This window comes from Nannobrachium achirus (genome assembly GCF_963921795.1).
Source record: "Nannobrachium achirus genome assembly, chromosome: 10".
In the NCBI taxonomy this organism is placed as follows: Eukaryota; Metazoa; Chordata; class Actinopteri; order Myctophiformes; family Myctophidae; genus Nannobrachium; species Nannobrachium achirus.
This window is the reverse complement of record NC_137819.1, coordinates 1,581,603-1,603,217: the sequence shown is the minus strand read 5'-3', so window position 1 is coordinate 1,603,217 and position 21,615 is coordinate 1,581,603. Positions and strand designations below refer to the sequence as shown.

Below are 21,615 nucleotides of genomic sequence, written 5' to 3'. Positions count from 1 at the left end.
GCATATTTTTTCTATTTATATACAGCTGGGTTCATTTGAGGGTGTACTTGCAATGTGTGTAATATGTAATGAACCTTACGTATACTGATTATGTTCTGAAAGTGTAATCTAAGTACGGTAAGTGCACACACAAAACTGGGATTGTACTTAAGTCAATTTATACCAAATGCATTATTTTGACAGGCATACGTATTGCCACGCTTTCAATATAAAGTACACTTTGAGTGATTTACATTAAGACATAGTAATTTAGTCTTTAAAGTACAGGCTCTTACTTGACAATAATACGTTTTTTTTTTTTGTGTAAATGGGGTGATGCTTCTATCTTTTCATCCTTGTTCAGAAAAAAAAATGTAAGGATGGCTCCCAATATTAGGTTCATGGATAGGGTGACAAGTTCAGTCACCCGAGAGAGACTTGGAGTAGAACTGCTGCTCCTACACTTGGAAACAAGTCAGCTTAGGTGGTTTGGGCATATACGGTAGTATGACGCCTCCCGAGCACCTTCCTAGTCCTCTTTGCACTGGGAAGAGACCCCATGGCAGACCAAATAGCAAAACTCGGGCCTGGGAACACTTCTGTATACTCGTGGAGGGGAAGTCTAGAAATCTCAGTTATAACTGTTACCCCCGCGACCCGATTCCAGATAAGCGGTTGAAGATGGATGGATGCAACATTGTAACAACCTTTTTTAGACTGCTGATATAAATGTATTTATGACAGAAGTTGAATTTCACTTCGCAGATGAGTAAGTCTGGCTAGCGAGGTAAGTCTGTTGAAACATTTCTATTGCTCAGTGAATAAAACCAGTTGGCAAGGGATTTATGGACATAGACCAAAGCAGAGCAGTCCCCCCCGCCAATAAGATGCCACTGCGTGTTGAAACATCTCAATCTCAAGCCAATAAAAACAGCTGGCTTCATCATGCGTCACAACAACCTCTGTTAGCATAATGTCCCCTTCCGGTGGTGGAAGGACTCTAACACACACTTGTCTAAATGGTTGAGAAATAGTTTTCTTTGTAAAAACTGTGCAGTTAAAATGAAGAACGAAATGCATGTGATAACGCAAAGCTGTCTCCTTCTAGTATGGGCGTATACTCTGAATTTAGTGAGTGCTGAAGGTAAGAACATTCTCCTTTAATGAGCAGATTATATTTTAAGTATTTGTCTTTTTTCTTTCGCTTTATTTTCTTATTTTTTAAATCACAAATTAACAACACACATCTGTCAATCACAATATCCAATGGTTACACGTTTGCCTCAGATTCTGTTGCTAAATGATGATCGCACACTCTCCTTACCAGTCACTCAAAAACAATTACTCTTAGCTGGAGTTACTGCTGCAAAGAAACTCCTTGTGTCTAGGTGGAAACCTCCACATTCTCTTTCTGGAAAAAAGAAATGGAAACTATCCTTTTTGAGTGCTTTAGGGTTGGAGGTATAAATCTTAAGAGCAAATGGGGCCAAAGGGCAATCTATCAATGCACTCAAACATGCCATGGAAAAGATCAAATCGCACTTACAGTATAATTTGTTTACATTTTTATGCTGTCATCACAAGCCTGTATATAGCCTGTTGTCATTGTTTTGTGTAATGTCTGTAGTTGTAGTCATGATGGTTGGAGAGAGGAAGTGAAGGGGAGGTAGCTCGTGTACCCAAAAAGGGGGAAATAAGTGACAGGACTAGTAGGTGGTTGTGGATGTATACTTGCATATGTTCTGAATCTGTACATAATATGAATGTCCTATTGTCCCTACACTGTAAATTAAATTGATAAGTAAAATGAAAACATTCTTTTTGTAATTTTTGTATGTCCATCATATCTCTGTACAGACTCTGTCAGGTTGGTGGGAGGAACCAGTCCCTGTTCTGGTATACTGGAGGTGAAACACTGGGGACCGTGGAGAGCAGTGAGTGGTTGGTCTGACAGGGACTCTGACTGGCTCCTGAATACATCATCTATAGTGTGTAGACATCAGGACTGTGGTTCAGCTGTTTCAACAGAAAGGACTTTTGATTCCACACGTGAACCTGTATGGTTGATATCATCTTGCTATGATGGGGCTGAGTTTTCACTGAGGGAGTGTGAAATTGAGGCTGAAATTGAGTCAGATCTTAGCAGAATCAAGGTGATCTGTTCAGGTAACACAATGACTTAAATAACTTAAAAGAGTAGTTCACCCCCAAAATGACTTTTTCTGTTAATTACTCACGCCATGGAGACTTGAATTCATGGCGTGTCTTTGGGTCCCCTACCGGAATCAATGGGGGCTTTATTGGCTTTGCGACAAAAACTAAAAAATATCCATGAATTCATGACTCTCTGTGATTTAGGATTCTAAGGACCTTTAGAAGGGGACTGGAGTAAAGCTATACTATGTAACTTTTCCAATAAAACAAATCTTAAAATTGTCCTAACTTGTCGCTAAAGTTTTAGAACACACACTCAGTTAATTTCAGGCCCGAAAGCCTTGTCTTTATATGTTTTTTACTGAGCCAGTGAGCAGTGACAGGGGCTGCATTTTGCGGCAAAATTACGTCATCTGTATACGTTGTCTCCAGATCATACACTACCGGCCAATCACAGCGCGGATCATACACTACCGGCCAATCACAGAGCGTCTTGCCGTATTTTCAGGAAGTAGCTTGCTTCAACAGCAGTGTTTACGCTGGTGTTGGAGTCTAGCCTGTTACTCCCCAACGCCTGGTCGCATAGGAACGTGAGACCACTCTACGGATGCGTATCAATGACCATATATGAAGCTAGTTAGCATTTGTTTTTAGGTTTTTTAGAACCTTTTTTCTTGACTGATTATATTGTTTTCTAGATAGATATTCATTTGCATATGTTATATTGCTGTTGATGTACTGACATAATTATTATCTTGTTTATTATTGTGATGTTTTATCTGCTTATTGTAAATCGCTTTGGATTAAAAGCGTCTGCTAAATGCCTCAACTGTAAACTGTATCGGCGAGCTGCGGTCGTGGTGGTTTTGCGGCCCGCTCCGGTGGTAACCCCGGGCGAAAAACTGCCGAAAAAAGCAATACCGCTACTGACCATTAGTTGAGCAACTTACACAGTATAGCTTTAAATAATATATTTCTTCTATACATAAATTAAAATGTTCTCCCTCTGTGCCCCTGCTCCTTTCTCTCTCCAGAGTCTGTAAGGTTGGTGAATGGGACTAGTTCATGTTCAGGCAGAGTGGAGGTGAAGTCCAATCAGTCGTGGGTCTCAGTGTGTGAAGGTGACTTTGACCAGCAGGATGCAGAGGTGGTCTGTAGGGAGCTTGGCTGTGGGGCCCCTTCAGTCTTCCAGGGGGCGCTCTATGGTGACGAGAAGGCTCCCATGTGGGCCAAAGAGTTCCAGTGTGAAGGCAATGAGTCTGTTCTCCTGGACTGTAGAACCTCAGACTCAACTAGAAACACCAGCTCACCTGCCAAGACTGTTGGTCTCACCTGCTCAGGTAAACACACACACACACACACACACACACACACACACACACACACACACACACACACACACACACACACACACACACACACACAAATACAGACACACTAAGTTCAGTTTAAAAATGATTTAGTGATGAATTTTATAATTCCTTACTCTCTTGTCTCTGTAAAGAGTCAGAATATGCCAGGTTGGTGGGAGGAACCAATGCCTGTACTGGTAGACTGGAGATGAAACACAAGGGAGAATTGAGACCAGTGATTGGTCGTAATGACTGGACTCTGAAGTCATCATCTGTAGTGTGTAGACAGCTGGGCTGTGGTTCTGCTGTCTCAACACAACATATACGTTCTAAGCATCGACAGGTATGGCGGATTGGATCTGTATCTTGTGTTGGGTACGAGTCAACACTGAGGGAGTGTGTCAAAAAATATTCTGATACTTCCCACGACAGACAGGAGGTGATATGTTCAGGTAACACAACAAAATGCTTAAACAATGACAGCAATGTTGTTTCTTGTGATTTCTATCTACTCTATATGTCTGTTGTCTGACCTGCTGTTTATGATAAACACGGGATGATTATCTCTGATTAGTGTTGTAAAGTTGCCGGAGCGGCCAAGGCTCCATTAACAGTCCAAGGGTTTTTATTTCTCCCAAACCTCCTCAATCAACTTCAGTTTACAGTGACTTCAAGTAGCAAACATAAGACTGGCCAACATACAAAAAGAGAAATGCAGAATAATAAATAAAATCTCAGGCAAACACTAATAAAACAATGCCCAACAGGTCAAGGTAAAAACCTTGATTGATTTATTTGTCCTAAAAACGTCAAGAACCTGTGCACTATTTATTTGAAATGTTGATCCGAGCCCAGTTAGAAGTGGACAGAGATGTGAGGCGGAACTGGTCAGCTGGGGGCTAGGACCAGGGGGAATAGTCACAAGTGTGGTTGCTATTATAGGCAACCAGACTACTGTCACCTAAAATAAAGTTAACTTATTTTTTGTTCACGTAAAGTAAACCTGTTTTCCTTAAACATTTCTGTAGTGTTTGCATGTGTGCATGCGTGCATGCGTTTGTATGTGTTGTGACAGACGGTGGTGTCTTTTCTTACAGTGGCAGAAAGGAACTCTTTGGTTATATTGATGATGATAATGATTTTTCTCATCTCCCTTCAGAGTCTGTGAGGTTGGTGGATGGGACTAGCTTGTGTTCAGGCAGAGTGGAGGTGAAGTCTAATCAGTCGTGGGTCCCAGTGTGTGAAGGTGACTTTGACCAGCAGGATGCAGAGGTGGTCTGTAGGGAGCTTGAATGTGGGCCTCCTTTAGTCCTCCAGGGGGCGCTCTATGGAGAAGTGAATGCTCCAATGTGGACAAAAGAGTTCCAGTGTGAAGGCACTGAGTCTGTTCTCCTGGACTGTAGAACCTCTGATTCAACTGGAAATGCCTGCTCACCTGACAGGACCGTAGGACTCACCTGCTCAGGTAAAATACACACTAAACTTTAGGCTTGTATCATTATAGATTACTAGAAGCTGCGTCTAGTCGGCGACCTGGCCAACTCGGGAACGATGTAAATAGGGAATGAATGCCCCGCCCTTTAATGCAAACCCCATTATACCTGTTGTCATAAGACCCGTTTTGACCATCTGTTTGCCTGTGTCCATTTATGCCCATATATGGAGATATCTGTATCTATCTGTCGGCGTCCATTTTATGTCCATATATGGAGATCACTGCAGATATAGTTCTGGGTCCATTTTATGCCCATATATGCCCATATATGGAGATATCTGTCTATTTGCGTCCATTTTATGCCCATATATGGAGATCTCTGTATCTGTCTGTCTGTGTCCCTTTATGCCTGTATGGAGATCTTTGTGATTCTGCGTCCATTTTATGCCCATGTGCCATATATGGAGATATCTGTTTATCTGCGTCCATTTTATGCCCATATATGATATCTCTTTTTGTTTGTTTCTTCTTTAAGCAGAATACGCAGCCTGCTTAAATCTGCATCATTCAAGTCATCCTCCCAGTCCCACACTTTGTTGCTTGTCTTATGTTTGTCTTTGTCTCTTTTATTTTCTTTTTCTTTTTTGGAGCAGACCCCATGCCCCACCCTTTAATGCAAACCCCAATATACCTGTTGTCATAGGCCCCGTTTTGACCATCTGGTTGCCTTTGTCCCCTTATGCCCATATATGGAGATCTCTGCACACACAGTACCGGTTGCTGAAAACTCTGATGTCAGACATCAGCTCCGCATACAGGCATTCATTTTATGCCCATATCTGGAGAACGCGCGTGCCGGTGGGAAGAACGGTTTTCGAGATACGCGGATTACATACATACATACTGTACACATTCACAGAGATTTTTTGTTGACTCATGTGGCGTACGTGATGTCAGAGCCTTTTATGAAGTGATGTCACAATGAGTCAGCGATTGCGCCGATTTCCTCCGGAACAGCCTGATGTCAACAATCAGCTCCGCGTAAGGAGATTCCGAACGTTTCGCGCCGGTTCGGAAAAAACGTGCGTCGGGTCGGGCCGAGGCCCGGCACTGCACTCCGCGCCGCGGCGGGGAACGCGCGTGCCGAATCTGAAGCCGGTGGGACGAACGGTTCTCGAGATACGCGGATTACATACATAGAGATTCAACACGTGCAAAGTACAGGAGTGATATCAGAATGCCCATATGCCCATATATGGAGATCTGCCCATATGCCCATATATGGAGATCTCTGTATCTGTGTCCCCTTTATGCCCATATACGGAGATTGCGTCCATTTTAAGTGATGTCAGAATGCCCATATGCCCATATATGTAGCCCATATGGAGATCTGCCCATATGCCCATATATGGAGATCTCTGTATGAGTCAGCGCTTGTGCCGATACGTCCATTTATGCCCATATATATTGCGTCCATTTTATGTCACAATGAGTCAGCGACCATCTGTTTGCCTGTTTGTCTTTGAGTCAGCAGAAGTGATGTCAGAATGCCCATATGCCCATATATGTAGATCTCTGTCATAGGAGTGTGGGGTCATGTGGTGTACGTGATGTCAGAGCCTTTTATGAAGTGATGTCACAATGAGTCAGCGCTTGCGCCGATTTCCTCCGGAACAGCCTGATGTCAACAATAAGCTCTGCATAAGGAGATTCCGAACGTTTTGCGCCGGTTTCGGAAAACCGCACATCGGGTCGGGTCGAGGCCCGGCACTGCACTCCGCGCCACGGCGGGGAATGCGCGTGCCGAATCTGAAGCCGGTGGGACGAACGGTTCTCGAGATACGCGGATTACAGACACACACGCAGAGATTTGTCGCATTTATAGATAGATAAGTCATGAAGACATTTTCCTATTCAGAATTCAAAATTTTTATTGCATAATTGCAACCGTCAGGTCGCAGTTACTGATAAATATATTATTTGTAAACAACACCTTCTTATTCCCCTATGAGATACATTAATCCATCACAAAGAAATAAGACAGGAGATTGATTCAGAGTGAGAATGGAATGTTTACTGGAGAGAGAGAATTCAACACAGGTACAGTACAGAAATAATGGTTCTATGGTTCGTGCTCTCTCTGACAAATAATGTTTTGACATGAGTTTAAGTATGGTAATTTGGTCAGTCAATGGATGACGTTTCAACAGTTCATAGGATGTTTCTTGTCCACAAGTGGGTTCCACATACGTGGCAAAGAGTTCATAGGTTCCTGAAGGGATGTCCTTCCGTCATTTGGTGTCTGCATGACACCAGGCTGAGCCTTATAACCCAAAACAATTCTCATTGTTTTAGTTACAGGCTCCATGGCAGTAGATAAGGCCTCATTTCTACCAGACAGAGACCTTGTGGGTAACGCAACGTAACGTAACGTAACGCAACGCAACGCAACGCAACGCAACGCAACGCAACGCAACGTAACGTAACGTCATGTCTCCGCCACCGCTGCCCCTAACCATGCCAAACTTTGCACACACACATTAATTGTTGCCAAACCTCAACCTCCACCCCTCATTTCTCACATGGCCCTTTTCTAGTGCCACCATGAGGCGGATTCCTTTTTGGGCACTGCTCCTACAGACTACTACTGAACCACACTGAGACATTGAACACGTTAATCCAGACCCCATGTTTGTACGTCTTCCGGCTCCAAAGCTACAACCCAACTAGCTAGCGTTGTATACCGGATAACGCTATAGGCAGGAAAATGAAACATGGGAGGCAATGGAGATTTGTATTTTTGATCACGCCTACATCTGTTTCTGGTTGGGAACCGGATCTGATTCCGTTAATTGAAAATCGCATTGGTGCTCATCTGGAGCACCAATGCGATTTTCAATTAAATGTGTTTTAACTCTCTTGTCTCTGTACAGAGCCTGGTGATGTTAGGTTGGTGGGAGGAACCAGTAAGTGTAACGGTAAACTGGAGATGAAACACCGGGGAGACTGGAGACCAGTTTTCTCCAGTCGTGATCGTGGCTGGGACATGAAGTCATCGTCCGTAGTGTGCAGACAGCTGGGCTGTGGTTCTGCTGTATCCACAAAAGACCGACCTGTATACAGGAATTACCCCCCACCTGAACCCGTTTGGAAGACTCTGGCAGCCTGTGTTGGGTCTGAGTCTTCACTGAGGGAGTGTGTAACAAAGAAGTCTGATCGTTCCTCCTTCGGGATGGATGTGATCTGTTCAGGTAACATAAACAATGACTTCAACATACTCTCAGATTTGTTTTTGGGCTTTTATGCCTTTATTGATAGGACAGTAGACTGTCAGGAAATGGGGGGAAAGACAGGGAGTGACATGCGGCAAATGACGTCCGGTTCGGAAATCGAACCAGCGACACCGCCATGCATCCATGCCTATGCGACAGTGCCTAAGTGTATGCGCCTGGACCAGTAGGCCAGCGGGTACCCCAACACACTCTCATTTCATCAATCAATCCATCCATCTACCCATCTATCCATCTATCTATCTATCTAACTATGTAACTATCTAACTAACTATTTATTGTTGGAGGATACAACATTTGAGACGTTGTTCTTCACAGTTCACACCAAAGAAAGGTAGTCTAAAAGAGGCGTTTAGGTCTTAGTTATAGAATGATGATGATGATGATTTATTTCCTAATGCAATTCAATCTCTGCCTGCCTGCCTGCCTGCCTGCCTGCCCGCCCTGCCTGTCTGTCTGTCTGTCTGTCTGTCTGTCTGTCTGTCTGTCTATCTCTCTCTCCCCAGAGTCTGTGAGGTTGGTGAATGGGACTGGTTTGTGTTCAGGCAGAGTGGAGGTGAAGTTTAATCAGTCGTGGGTCTCAGTATGTGAAGGTGACTTTGACCAACATGATGCAGATGTGGTCTGTAGGGACATTGGCTGTGTGGCTCCTTCAGTCCTCCAGGGAGCGCTCTATGGAGAGGCGAAGGCTCCATTTTGGACCAAAGAGTTCCAGTGTGAAGGCAATGAGTCTGTTCTCCTGGACTGTAAAACCTCAGACTCGACTAGAAACACCTGCTCACCTGCCAAGACTGTTGGACTCACCTGCTCAGGTAAAATACACACATTTACATAAATTGTAGGTTGGGATTATTATTTTATACTTAAGTCATATTACTTGTGTACTTCTTATTCTCTTTTCTCTGTGCAGAGCCTGTAAGGTTGGTGGGAGGAACCAACAATTGTACTGGCATACTGGAGTTGAAACACCAGGGAGAGTGGAGACCAGTGGATGGCGGGTTTCACTGGAACCTGAAGTCAGCAGCTGTAGTGTGTAGACAGCTGGGCTGTGGTTCTGCTGTTTCAACAGAACAGAGTTCTGCTTCTAGAAGTGAAAGTGAATGGATGATTACATCCACCTGTGTTGGTTCTGAGTCCTCACTGGTGGAGTGTGCAAAGACTCAGCCTTATTATGGAAAATACAGAGTAGAGGTAATCTGTTCAGGTAACAAACAATGATTTAAAAAATAGCAACAATCTTTACATTATCTTATGTAATCTATCTATCTATCTATCTATCGATCTATCGATCTATCTATCTATCTATCTATCTATCTATCGATCTATCGATCTATCTATCTATGATTTATTTCCACATTTTGTCTCCCCCTCTCTGCACTCCCCCCTCCTCTCTCTCTATCAAAAACAGCTAAACAAGACAAAATTAATTGTAACAACTTTCAGCAATTCAGGTGACAATATTTGCAGTTGAGTAACAAAAGAGGATCAGCTCATTGCCATGTCCACAGACTCCAGAGTCACATGAAGCACAGTCCCTTGTGAAGTTCTGGATGAGTTGTCCAGCAGAATTCCCAGAGCTTACAGTGAAAGCTAAATTTTAACCTTTGTAACTACAGTATGTATCTCTGTGACAGTAGTATTTTCATGCTGGCATACCTGAAGAATAATGTAGCCTACAGGACGAGGTTTGAGCCAGAAAATGACATGAGACATGAGACTCCTCTATAGCCAAGAAGAGACAGACATGGACCGCCCATTAATCATGTCATGGTCCACTAGTGTTCCATGGACCACAAGTTGAGAAACACTTCACTCAATGACCTGGTGACCTGAGATGTAGCTGACACCAGTTGTTACTGGGAAGTAGGAGGTCAAGAACTTCCACAGAAAAGGGAATTAGAATCTCAAGAAGGGGGAATGATTGGCCTCCTTTGACTGGGGGAGTTTTCTCGTATTCTATGTACGGAAAGGCAATATGTCAATCCGTGCTATTTGTACGATTTTCCCAGCGATCAGGTTGACAAAACAGTAGGCTATAGGCTCTAAAAAATAAAACACTCAATCACTCAAAGATTCTCTGCGCACTAGCGGAATATGTCAGTCATTATTTAAGAACATTTGTCCATGAGCAATTGGTTGAGAAACAGTCTTATAAAGGATTGTGTGTATTTTAGTTCGTATAACTATTGTCATACATGGTTATTAGCTGACTATAATGCATTATAGACATGGGATGCATAGCAAGTATTAACAGTCAGTGAAAAGATTTATGAAAAGAAAACCCCTGCCCTACTGTACAAACAAAAAACGTTTTTTCTCACAGACAATCACAGTGTTATCTTGTAGGGGAGCAAATAGATTTTCTAACTGATGTATTAGGAAGGTTTATATTAGGAACAGTGTGAGCGTGCAAAGAGTGGTGGTGGTGGTATAATACAGAGCTGTCTGAGCATACTGTAACTATCCACTGGGTACAATAGGCAGAGGTGGTGAAGAAGTGTAGCAGGCCTGTATAGGGTGTAGAGTATGGGGTGGGGGTCAGTTGATAGCTCCGTGGGCACTTGGAGAGTGAGCCAAGGAGGCCCAGAGATTCTCTCTTCTCCCATGTCTGAGTTGAAAAACCCCAACAACTGCTCAGACATGACCCATCGGGCTATGTACTGTAGTGGGGCACTTGGAAGCCCAGGACCCATAAGCGGTAAGGGAGAATGGGACTTGTCGGTTCCTGGTAGTGGTGGTTCTTAGGCCTCTTTGTGGTACATTGCAATAGTCGAATTCCAAAGTTTTTTTTTTCCTGGCAATTGGGTTGGCAGTCTCCACAAAGAAAAAAAAATGTTTCCCAGTGCATGATTGTGTGTCAGGCAGACAGGTGTGTCCCTTTGTCAGACTGGCTCACAAGAGTGTCAGTGACTGGTATTTTTTTAAGACCAGTAATATGACCAGTAGCCCCCAGAGTGACTTATCAACAGTGTTGGGACTAACGCGTTACAAAGTAAATAATTACTGTAACGCCGTTCTTTTTTTCAGTAACTCAGTTACCCTAACTACATGGTGCGTTCCTCCGTTCTTTTGAGTTATTTTATGCACCTAGAGCTGAGCTGAATCTTCCTCTGTCACTCACAAGCAGGCAGAGGGGAGCTAGGGGAGACAACGACACAAATGCCAGACAGAGCCGTGCTGAGACGCGCTGTGGTGCGCTCTGGTGCGCTCTGGTGCGCTCTGGGCATGTTTGTGCTTTACCAACAGACTAGTGCAGACATACAGTATAGACTGCAAACGTGACTACAGATACTGTAGCCCGCACTAGGTACAATATGATAGAATGTGACTACAGATACTGTAGCCCCCACTAGGTACAATATGATAGAATGTGACTACAGATACTGTAGCCCCCACTAGGTACAATATGATAGAATGTGACTACAGATACTGTAGCCCCCACTAGGTACAATATGATAGAATGGGATCACTTACAGTAGCTGACTTCTCACGTCTCCGCTGCGAGTGGTGGACAGCTGTGCGTTATTGATGAGATGATTGACAACGTCTTGTAAATCCATGCATGTGTCCCGTCGACCTATTAGGCTACATATAACTCCATGGTCCCAACTCACGGTAAAATCTGTTGTCGGGTCTATTTCATTAAGGCTCATCAAACCATGATTTTGTTGTTAGAGAAAGAAAGCTTATAAACTTCCTGTGGTCGTAAGGTAATTAATTTTCCCTCAAGTTTTTTGCTTGTAAGGCATTGCTTATAAACTTCCTGTGGTCATAAGGTAATTAATTTTCCCTCAAGTTTTTTGCTTGTAAGGCATTGCACGTTATTTCATAAATGGAAAATTGTTATTGTTTTTTTTTGTAGCCAGTGTTTTTACTTGCAAATTAAAAATAAAATCTATGAATGAATTATCAATAAAATCGAAGAAATTCCATAAATTATAACACAAATATTTAAGAAATAGTTAAAATAGCTGATCTACAAGCTCATAAAAGGCAGCTTAAAGCGATGCGTTGTGAGCTTGTAGATCTGCTGTTTTCACTAGTTTGGGTCACGGGCAAATGTCTAATTTCTCTTTTGGGTTACAAGCTATAAAGTTTAACTAGGCTACAAGGTCATTACTAAAAATTGCTATACTAAAAACTAAAAAGTAACTAAAAAGTTACTTTTCACAGTAACACAGTACTTTTTGGTGTGAGTAATCAGTAAAGTAACTGAGTTACTTTTGAAATTAAGTAACTAGTAACGGTAACAAGTTACTATTTTTCAGTAACTTGCCCAACACTGCTTATCAATGTGGCCCAGAGGGTCCAGGGCTGTTCCTCTGTCCAGTTATAACACTGAGGTGTATGCAGACAGCGGTGCTTGTCTGTCGCAGCAGGGACACAGCCCTAGGCTGCATGGGCCTTGACAAAATGAAATGAAACATGAGACTCCACTACAGCCAAGAAGAGACAGACATGGACCACCCGTTAACCATGTTATGGTCCACTAGTGTTCCATGGACCACACGTTCAGAAACCCTTCCACAGAGAAGGGAATTCGAATCTCAAGAAGGGGAAGTGATACTAGATTGCCTTGTCATTATTAAGATATGTGCCCATGTAATATGGTGTCTGCTCACTCATACATAAGTTACAAAACAATATATCAGGCTGGATTAAGGAATTCTAAACACACACACACACACACACACACACACACACACACACACACACACACACACACACACACACACACACACACACACACACACACGCCCACAGGATGTGACACTGCTGCCACCAAGTGGACAAAAAAGGAACATCATACCACCATGACCTGGTGACAGAACAAACTGTTTTGAATTTTAATACATGAATTTAATTAAAACTAGTAAGACGCCTCAGGGCGACAAGAGGTCGCGCCATGTCTTGGCCATCTGGCCAGTGTATATCGGACCAGTTACTTACCCATACTGTATATGGAGACCCCTGGTACCCATATATGGAGATCCAAACATGCATACTCAGTTATTCCTTATGTGAAAATCATATGATGTCTATCACTTCTGACATTATACATACAATCCCTTCTATGCCCATACATGTAGATCCCTGTCTGAACCAGCCACACAGATATGGGCTGTCTTCCTCCATATATGGGCATTCCCCTACGAAGTCCTGTTAAATATTGATGACATCAGGGATCTCCATATATGGACATAAAAGGTATTCTGTTAGACCGGTTCCCATGACATCACAACATACAATCCCTTTTATGCCCATACATGGAGATCCCTGTTCGAACCAGCCACACAGATATGGGCCATGGGCCGTATTCTGGGGAATACCCATATATGGACTCTTACATATATGGTGATGGTAGTCAGCTCCACCAAGGCCACACAGAGAGCAGAAGCACATGCGAACGCAACGGCACCAGGAGGAATGGCTCTGATGTCACATATGATGTCACAGTGATGTGTCAGGGGAACCTCAGTGTCAGGTGCTATAGACAGAGATACGGACAAGATGTGACCGTTCACATACTAAAACAGCCTGATACCTCCTTTCTGAAATTAAACGAATCTTTTGATTGATTGATTGATTGATTGATTGATCGATTGAAGAGTTTATTAGCAGTTTGCAATAGAAAAAAAGTACAGTTTTATGACAGTACAAATCACTGGTACAAGGTCAACTAAAAGGACATCCTAGTAAGCTTTACGGCTTAGGAACCACTTTATGTATCTCATATAACATTGAAAGACAGACGGATGTCACCCACTATTTACACCAGTAAACACACGTATCAAGCTGATTCTTATTCTGTTTCTTGGTGTTTGCTGACTTTGTAGCCTAATAGTTTAATTCGATTTACGTTTAGGCCTATATGTTACTTTTGCACTAATAGGGACCTCACAGCTGTTTTTTGTTGTAAAATTGCTTTTACCTTTATATATTTGCTTTGCATTTTTGCAACCATGTGTTTACACCTGAAACTTTTAAAATGCTTGATTGAGTATGGTAAACACTGGCATAACAATAACGATTTCATGTAATGTGCGGTAGCCAAAATAATAGGTGTGGTACACAATACATGCATTTTCAAGCGGTTTCAAAGTTTGCTGTGTCTCTGATCCAATCTTTCGATTTGATCAGAGACCCCAGACTTTTGTCTGCCTTGAGATAAGATTAGCAACTCTCCTGTCTAAACAAAAGGTCTGCAACTCAATTGGTCACTGTCTTCCAACCACTAGATTAACAAAGGAATGTTAATAATGTTGACACTTTGCCCTGAAGCCAGATTGCTGCTGACAACTTCACGCAAATGAAAATAACATTTGTCCCTTAGCAGACTTTTTCAAACCATAACCGGTGTAATTTATGGGAATATCTGAAATATGGTTAATTGTAAATATTAAGACTCCACAGTATTGATTGATTGAATACAGTTTGCAAATAGTGGTACAATTACAATGTCGCAAAAAGGATAATGCTTTCCCAAGTGGTCCTGTGCTGTGCCATAACATTGCACAAGCTTCTTGTTTTGCCTGCCCTCCTTCTCTTTCTCTGTTTACTCTTCTGTTTCTCCCGATTGGCTCTTTCAATTGCTACTCCTTAGTATGATTGGTCTTTGCATCCATCATTCATCTCTAGACACTCAGCTCCTCCTCACTCTACACTGATACCAGTGGAACTGCTCTTCTGTTGCACTCCTTTGCTGTCTATATTTTAGGCTGAAACTTCTCTTCTCTGTGCTTCTACAATCGAGCACATCTTGTTACAACAGACTAGACTAGGTAAGTGGGGTACACAGCACACAGCACACAATGAGTTTTATTTGTGTAAAGTATGTGTAATTTGAACTTTGTAGCTACTGAGTAATAAAGTGACAAATACGTTTACCTCTTGGTATTTTTAAGAGTCCTTGCCCAGTGGTCTGTGACTGACTGATTCTCACTGTACTTGTGCATCATTAAATGTAGCCTTTTGTATTATAGTTTTGTAGAGCTTTGGTTTTGTTATTTGTTTTGGCATTATGATCCTTCTACTCCTCCCCATTTCTGATCTCTTGTTATCTCCATATATGGAGATTCAACATTCCAGGTGTAACTATGGCTGCCCGTATGACGTGAGAGGTGGAGGCTGTGATATTTGTGGAGATAAGCGACCAACGGTCGCTTATCTCCCGATTAGGGAGTCTTACTGGTTGATTAGGGTGTTGCCCTGAAATTTGATATAGGCTGTGTCACAAAGGTGCCTAAAACATATTTGCCTAAACGCATTTGGTCCTTTCGCCTGGCATTTTCGCCATGGAGGAGAGTCTTTTCACCTACCCTGTCTGAGCCATTTCGCCTACCCTCAATTCTGCTGTCAGACTGTCCATGTTTGCATATTATCAATGGTGACCAATGACCATTACACACATCTATCCTATGCACTCCATAGTAATACAGATTAGAGCTAATTGGAATCAGTTGGGTCCAAATAATTAATTGTCTCCACCAGCCGAAGGCAGGGGGAGAGTATGTTTTCGCCCCTGTCCGTCCGTGCGTCCGTCCGTGCGTCCGTCCGTGCCATGTCCGTGCGTGTGTCCGTCCTCCGAGTTTGTTACCAGCTAATCTCCGGCGCCGTTGGCGCCGATCGCTGCCAAACTGAGCTGGATGCCAATTCAGAACCTCTGCCCCACATTTTTCAAAAGGCCCTGTTCTAGCGCCACCATGAGGCTGATGTTTGCAAAACACATTTCTGTACACTACTCCTACAGATTTTGTCCAAAAATCCTACAAATCGGTAGACAGTATCTCTGCAGTCATGTGATCATCATGGATACGTCCGATTTTCCATATTCCATCCTGATTGGCTACAATTGGCTTCCAAAGTTTGAAGGATTGCTCCGTTTTGAACAAAATGCCTCAAATCATGAACACAGCGTGCAATCTTGGTGAAATTGGGCGTGCACGTTCCCACTAGGTAGAGGAAGAAATGCCACTTCAAATCAGCCTCATGGTGGCGCTATAACAGGGCAATTTGTGTGGCCGGGCAGTTTGGTGGAGACCTGTGCTCGGAAGAGCACTGCTTCTAGTTAATTCAAGATATATGCTACACCAAGCCTAAATAGCCTATAGAATCAACCTCGTCTGTCAACAGGCGCTTTTTAAATGTTCTAGGGTCCGTCTGTGGGCAGACAGACAAAAAAGAAAAAAGTGATCCAGGCACTCAAGTTTAAAAATCACACTCGTGTGAACTGAGCGGTGGGGGGTGTGTGTGTGTGTGTGTGTGTGTGTGTGTGTGTGTGTGTGTGTGTGTGTGTGTGTGTGTGTGTGTGTGTGTGTGTGTGTGTGTGTGTGTTGCAGTTGATGCACAGGCCAGGCTAGACTCAACAGCACCTCTCTGGTCACCCAGGGTACTCAGGCTACATACACCAGAGGCTACAGACAGACACACACACACACACACGCACGGATACACACACGGCCACGCTATGGAGACGGTGTGACCACCGCTCAAAAAGGAGGAACAGCTTTAATTCATAGTATTAAAAATAAAGCTGTTTTTTTTGTTTTTGTTTTTTTTTTAAACTTGAGTGCCTGGATCACTTTTTTTCTTTTTTGAGGCATCTGTATTGATGTGATTATGGAGTGCATAGGCTAGCCGTGTGTAATGGTCAGCGTTTGACAGGTAACACCACTGTCACAGTCACTCTAATATTTAAATGACAAAGGGATAATAAATATGCAAACATGGACAGTCTGACAGCAGAATTGAGCGTAGGTGAAATGGCTCAGACAGGGTAGGTGAAAAGACTCTCCTCCACTGCAAAAATGCCAGGCGAAAGGACTGCGTTTAGGCGAATATGTTTTAGGCGAAAGTGCTGGTGACCGTCACAAGGCCCTGCAAATGAAACCTGCTTCCTACTAGTGAGCATATTATTCACTCAGTCCTCATGTATTCATTTACATCTGTCTGGATGTGTTATCCCCCTTGCCCTCACAAGACCCGTCAAGGGAGAAGTATGTTACATATTCCCATTTCCCGTTGTCACCTTGTCACTCCACTGTTGTGTTGTGCATGGTGATAGATAGTCTCTTTCTTAAACTGTTATTTGTTCTAATAGCACAAGGCTGTGTTTTTGAGTGAGATTTGTACATTAATGCAGTGGTTCTCAACCTTTTCAGGCCGTGACCCCCAAAATAATCACATTTTAACTGGGGACCCCCCATCCTGATGAGCACTAAGAGTGGAGTCATTACATTTTGTATAACACGGTTCTATTGTGAAAATAGCCGATCTACATGCTCACAAGCATTTAGATCGCTATTTTCACAATACAATACTGCTAATTTCACAATTTCTGCCTGTAATATTTGACAATTTGGCCAATGTTTAATTTGTCATTTTAGGAATGTGCAGATACCGTCTATGCACTTTAAACTTTATGTTGCTTTGTCTAATGTTGAGTGAGAAAACAATGTTGTATTTTAAGTTAATCATCTGGGGACCCCCCCAACATAATTTGGGCTGACCCACAGGTTGAGAACTATTGCATTAATGAACTAGAATTATTTCAGTGATTGTTTCTAGGTACTGTATTAAAAAATATGTATTGCATTTTGCAGTGTGTGTATGCAAAACAACATGGCAAGGCACATAAAACATATTTGGTTCTGTAAAACTTTAGTGTTATCATAAATTGCAGAACACAACAGGGAAGTGTTGTAAGTTTTGCAATATCCTGCAGTTGCCAAGTTAGGACACACTTCTCTTCGCCCTCGCTGAACTTTGACAGAGGCGTCAATTGGGTATGGCAAGCTATGGCAGCTGCCATACCTTGGCTACAGGGGAAAATAATAAAATGTACTGTAATCGTGCCTGTTGCTAAGGTATGGCAACATGACTGGTGTCTTGCACGAAGGTGCGCGTGCAAGACACCAGTCATGTTGCCATACCTTAGCTTTTTCTGAACTGACGCCACTGGGGCCAGAGTTAATGTTTTGTTTTGGCCCTTTCTGTCTGTCTGTCCATCTGTTTATCTGTGTGTGGGTCCGTGGTTAATCTTGAATACGGATTAACATTCTTTGGCATCACGGTGGGACTATTTTAACTACACGTCTGGAACACAAACTGTTTCCCTGATTGCTTCATAATGCAACTCCCATGCCAATGTTGCCTACATTTTCCGCCAATTGTCTTCTAAACACTTCTGTACAGTTTGTCAAACACACACATGAATTGCCACATATGACATTATAAAGTGTGTGTGGTTCTTTTTTTTGTTGATGTCATGATTTGTGGAAACCAACTTGTTGAGCAAAACATGTCAAACATGCCTTTATTTCCTAACAGAGCTAATTTTCTCGATTTATTTGAAACCCCAATACAGAAATCCCATTGAAATCTCCCGTGGGAGCTCATGGCAGGACTAACTTCTGGATTGACCAACATGCCACTACACGCTTGTAAGAAGAAATTGTTTTTTCATTTTGCTCCCATCATATTGTTTTTTACCTTCACCCACACGGTTGCCTATGGTGGGAAAGTCCTGGTTTTCCCGCATGACGGCAGCCACTGGGTGAACATGGAGGTGCTTGTGAAGGAGTTGCATTCAAGGGGCCACGATGTGACAGTAGTGCGAGCTTCAGACAGCTGGTACATCAGTGAGAGCTCTCCCTTCTACAGTTCAATTACCGTGGATGCGAGCGGGGGTGCTGACGAGGATTTCTACCGTTCTTTCATCTCTGAAGTTATCCAGATAAAGAGGGCCGGGTCAGCTTGGACACGTTTTGCTTTGGACATGCAGTTAAAGGAAAAGTTTTCTGAAATGCACAGGAAGATCTGCGAGATGGTGGCGAAAATGTTGGAGAATAAGGAGTTAATGCAGTCTCTTAGAGACGTTAAATATGACATGGTGTTGACTGACCCCGCTAACGGGGGAGGAGTGATCCTGGCACACTTCTTAAAATTGCCACTCGTGTTCGATGCCAGATTCACTGTTCATGGCGAAGCCCATTTTGCGATTGCCCCCTCCCCACTTTCATATGTGCCATTACCAGTTTCAGAATTAACAGATAACATGTCTTTTTTAGAACGTGTAAAAAATGTCTTTGATTATGCAATGAGAATGTATTTATACAAACAGGTTGTGGGGCCCCATTATTCTACATTATGTGGCCGCTACTTTGGTCCCGATACAGACTACTTTTCTCTTTTTCAAGCAGCAGACCTGTGGCTGATGACCGTTGACTTTGTGTTTGAGTTCCCTCGCCCCACCATGCCTAATGTTATCTATATGGGTGGGTTCCAGTGTAAACCTGCTAAACCTCTTCCCCAACACCTGGAGGACTTTGTCCAGAGTTCTGGGGAACATGGAGTCATCGTCATGTCTTTGGGGACTCTAGTTGGAGAACTTCCCCATGACTTCGCTGATCAGATAGCTGCAGCTTTTGCCCAACTGCCTCAGAAGGTCATCTGGAGGCATAAAGGTGACAGGCCTGCTACTCTGGGCAACAACACTTTACTGGTTGACTGGCTGCCACAGAACGATCTGTTAGGACACGCAAAGACCAAAGTGTTTGTATCACATGGGGGAATAAATGGTATTTATGAAGCTATATATCATGGCATTCCAATTGTAGGCGTTCCGATTGTGTTTGATCAGGCAGCTAACCTCGCCAGGATGAAAGCAAAGGGCGTGGCAAAGGTTGTGGATATTTCCATGTTAGATCAGAACCTTTTTGGGAATGTCCTGCAGGAGGTCCTCCATGGGCCCTCCTACAGGATGAACATGCAGAGACTCTCCAGGCTGCACAGAGACACGCCAATGAAGCCGCTGGACAGCGCCCTCTTCTGGATAGAGTTTGTTATGAGACACAAAGGTGCCGCTCACCTCCGCACAGACTCCTACAAAATGCCCTGGTACTCTTACCACTCTGTAGATGTCATGTTGTTTTTACTAACCGTGGCACTTCTTATTGTGATTCTATTTGCTGCTTTTATCAAGTGTGTATGTGTCAGGGTATGTTTTAGAAGAAAGATTAAATCTGACTAAAATGTGGAAGATTTAATGGACAACTTAGTTTTTTTTTTACAAGGGTTCATATTTTAGTTTGCAGTTAGAGAAAAGAAAAGATGAGTGTTAAAATGTTTTCATTTACTGCTTTATATTGTTTTAGCGATTTTAGTATTTTGATTTCAGTGGTTGGGGGCATGCGTACAAGTGGCTAAATATGTATTTTTAGACACAATAAGCTGGAAATTTCTTTGTTAGTATTTACACCAGCCCCCATAAGTCACATCTGCTCATGAAAGATTGTGGTGCATCTTGGGAATGGGCTTATTGTGTCTAAAAATACATATTTAGCCACCTGCATGCATGCCCCCTAGCTGGGGGCATGCATGCAAATCTAAATCATCAAAATCACTAAAATGATAGAAATAAGTAAATGAAAACATTTTAACACTCAGCTTTTCTTTTCTCTAATGACTATCTAAAATATGAACCCTCGTTGTAAAAAAAAAACAAAGTTGTCCTTTAAACATTTCAATATTATTTTATGAAAATGATATCCTGAAAATACTGAAAATGCTTAACTTATAATCAAGACTTCAAGTGGGGTTGTAGAGCCCAGTTCTTGTTTTGTTTTTGGATTGTCTTTTCTACAAAAGATTATTATTTGTATTAGAAAGTGCAGCTCATCTCTGCATTAAGTCCTAGAGAACTTCCTGATACTCGTCTCATAACTATGGACACTGAGCTTAGTGACGACACAGTAAGTTTCGGGGCTTAATCTTAATTGTTAAGTCTTTGATGCATCAAGATCAGTCTGTACTAGTTCTACTTGTTGAGCAAGCAACGGTATTTTTGACAGTTGTGTATAGACAGTGTCATCTTCCATCTATATTCTATCTTTGTCTAGCAATGAGACATAACTTGTTTTCCTCTATGCACCATGTAATTAGACTATTTTTAGTCATTGGTGTGAATTACCTTGTGGTTGTGGTTTTAATAAATGTGTTTGCATCCTGTCCCAGAATCTTCTTATATTGCATTGTTTACTTCATTGATTGATTGAAGACTTTATTAGAAGTTTGCATAGGAAAAGGTACAGTTTCATGACGGTACAGTTCACTGGTACAAGGTCTACTAAAAGGAGATCCATGAAAAGACTAAGCTTATTTCCACAGGAAACCATTTAAGTATCTCATATAACATTGAATGACAGACGAATAGAACACAGTACTATGCAGTAGATATATAAAGAAAAGAAAAATGAGAGAACAAAAAAAAAGAGTCTAAACAGTAAGTAAGTAAGTATATAGGGGCAAGGGAGGGTAGGGTTGGGCTAGGTTAGTTTTTTTTTTACCAGTTGCGAACAGCTGCTGCCTGTAAGTGGTTTTTCAGGGCAATTTTAAAGGATGCTAG

The 21,615-nt window shown here is 42.5% G+C and overlaps 1 protein-coding gene across 8 annotated transcripts; it reads left to right on the top strand.

Annotated features, from left to right (window-relative positions):
• The first annotated feature begins 737 nt into the window (after nucleotides 1-737).
• Nucleotides 738-21,218, top strand: LOC308293241 (UDP-glucuronosyltransferase 2C1-like). Of its 8 annotated transcripts, none has more exons than XR_013962441.1 (10): nucleotides 741-1,123; nucleotides 1,837-2,145; nucleotides 3,168-3,473; nucleotides 3,638-3,937; nucleotides 4,645-4,950; nucleotides 7,854-8,171; nucleotides 8,717-9,022; nucleotides 9,121-14,992; nucleotides 18,577-18,652; nucleotides 19,412-19,553. XR_013962441.1 is itself a non-coding variant. In XM_080735678.1 (9 exons), the coding sequence occupies exons 1-9, from the start codon at nucleotides 1,042-1,044 to the stop codon at nucleotides 14,931-14,933; spliced, it is 2,226 nt and encodes a 741-aa protein (XP_080591804.1). In that variant the 5' UTR covers nucleotides 741-1,041; the 3' UTR covers nucleotides 14,934-18,776. The 8 variants fall into 8 exon arrangements, 4 of the variants coding, with proteins under 4 accessions (XP_080591807.1, XP_080591805.1, XP_080591804.1 ...); XR_013962443.1 differs by lacking the exon at nucleotides 19,412-19,553 and having other exon boundaries at nucleotides 9,121-9,414; nucleotides 14,929-14,992; nucleotides 18,577-18,776; XR_013962442.1 differs by having other exon boundaries at nucleotides 9,121-18,652.
• Nucleotides 21,219-21,615: the final 397 nt, after the last annotated feature.

What these genes read in the sequence shown, in the direction of transcription:
- LOC308293241 (XM_080735678.1), top strand. Translation starts at nt 1,042, where the DNA reads ATGAAGAACGAAATGCATGTGATAACGCAAAGCTGTCTCCTTCTAGTA. An exon ending in CGTAGGACTCACCTGCTCAG is followed by an intron (nt 4,951 to 7,853) that starts GTAAAATACACA and finishes GTCTCTGTACAG; the next exon opens with AGCCTGGTGATGTTAGGTTG. An exon ending in GATGGATGTGATCTGTTCAG is followed by an intron (nt 8,172 to 8,716) that starts GTAACATAAACA and finishes CTCTCTCCCCAG; the next exon opens with AGTCTGTGAGGTTGGTGAAT.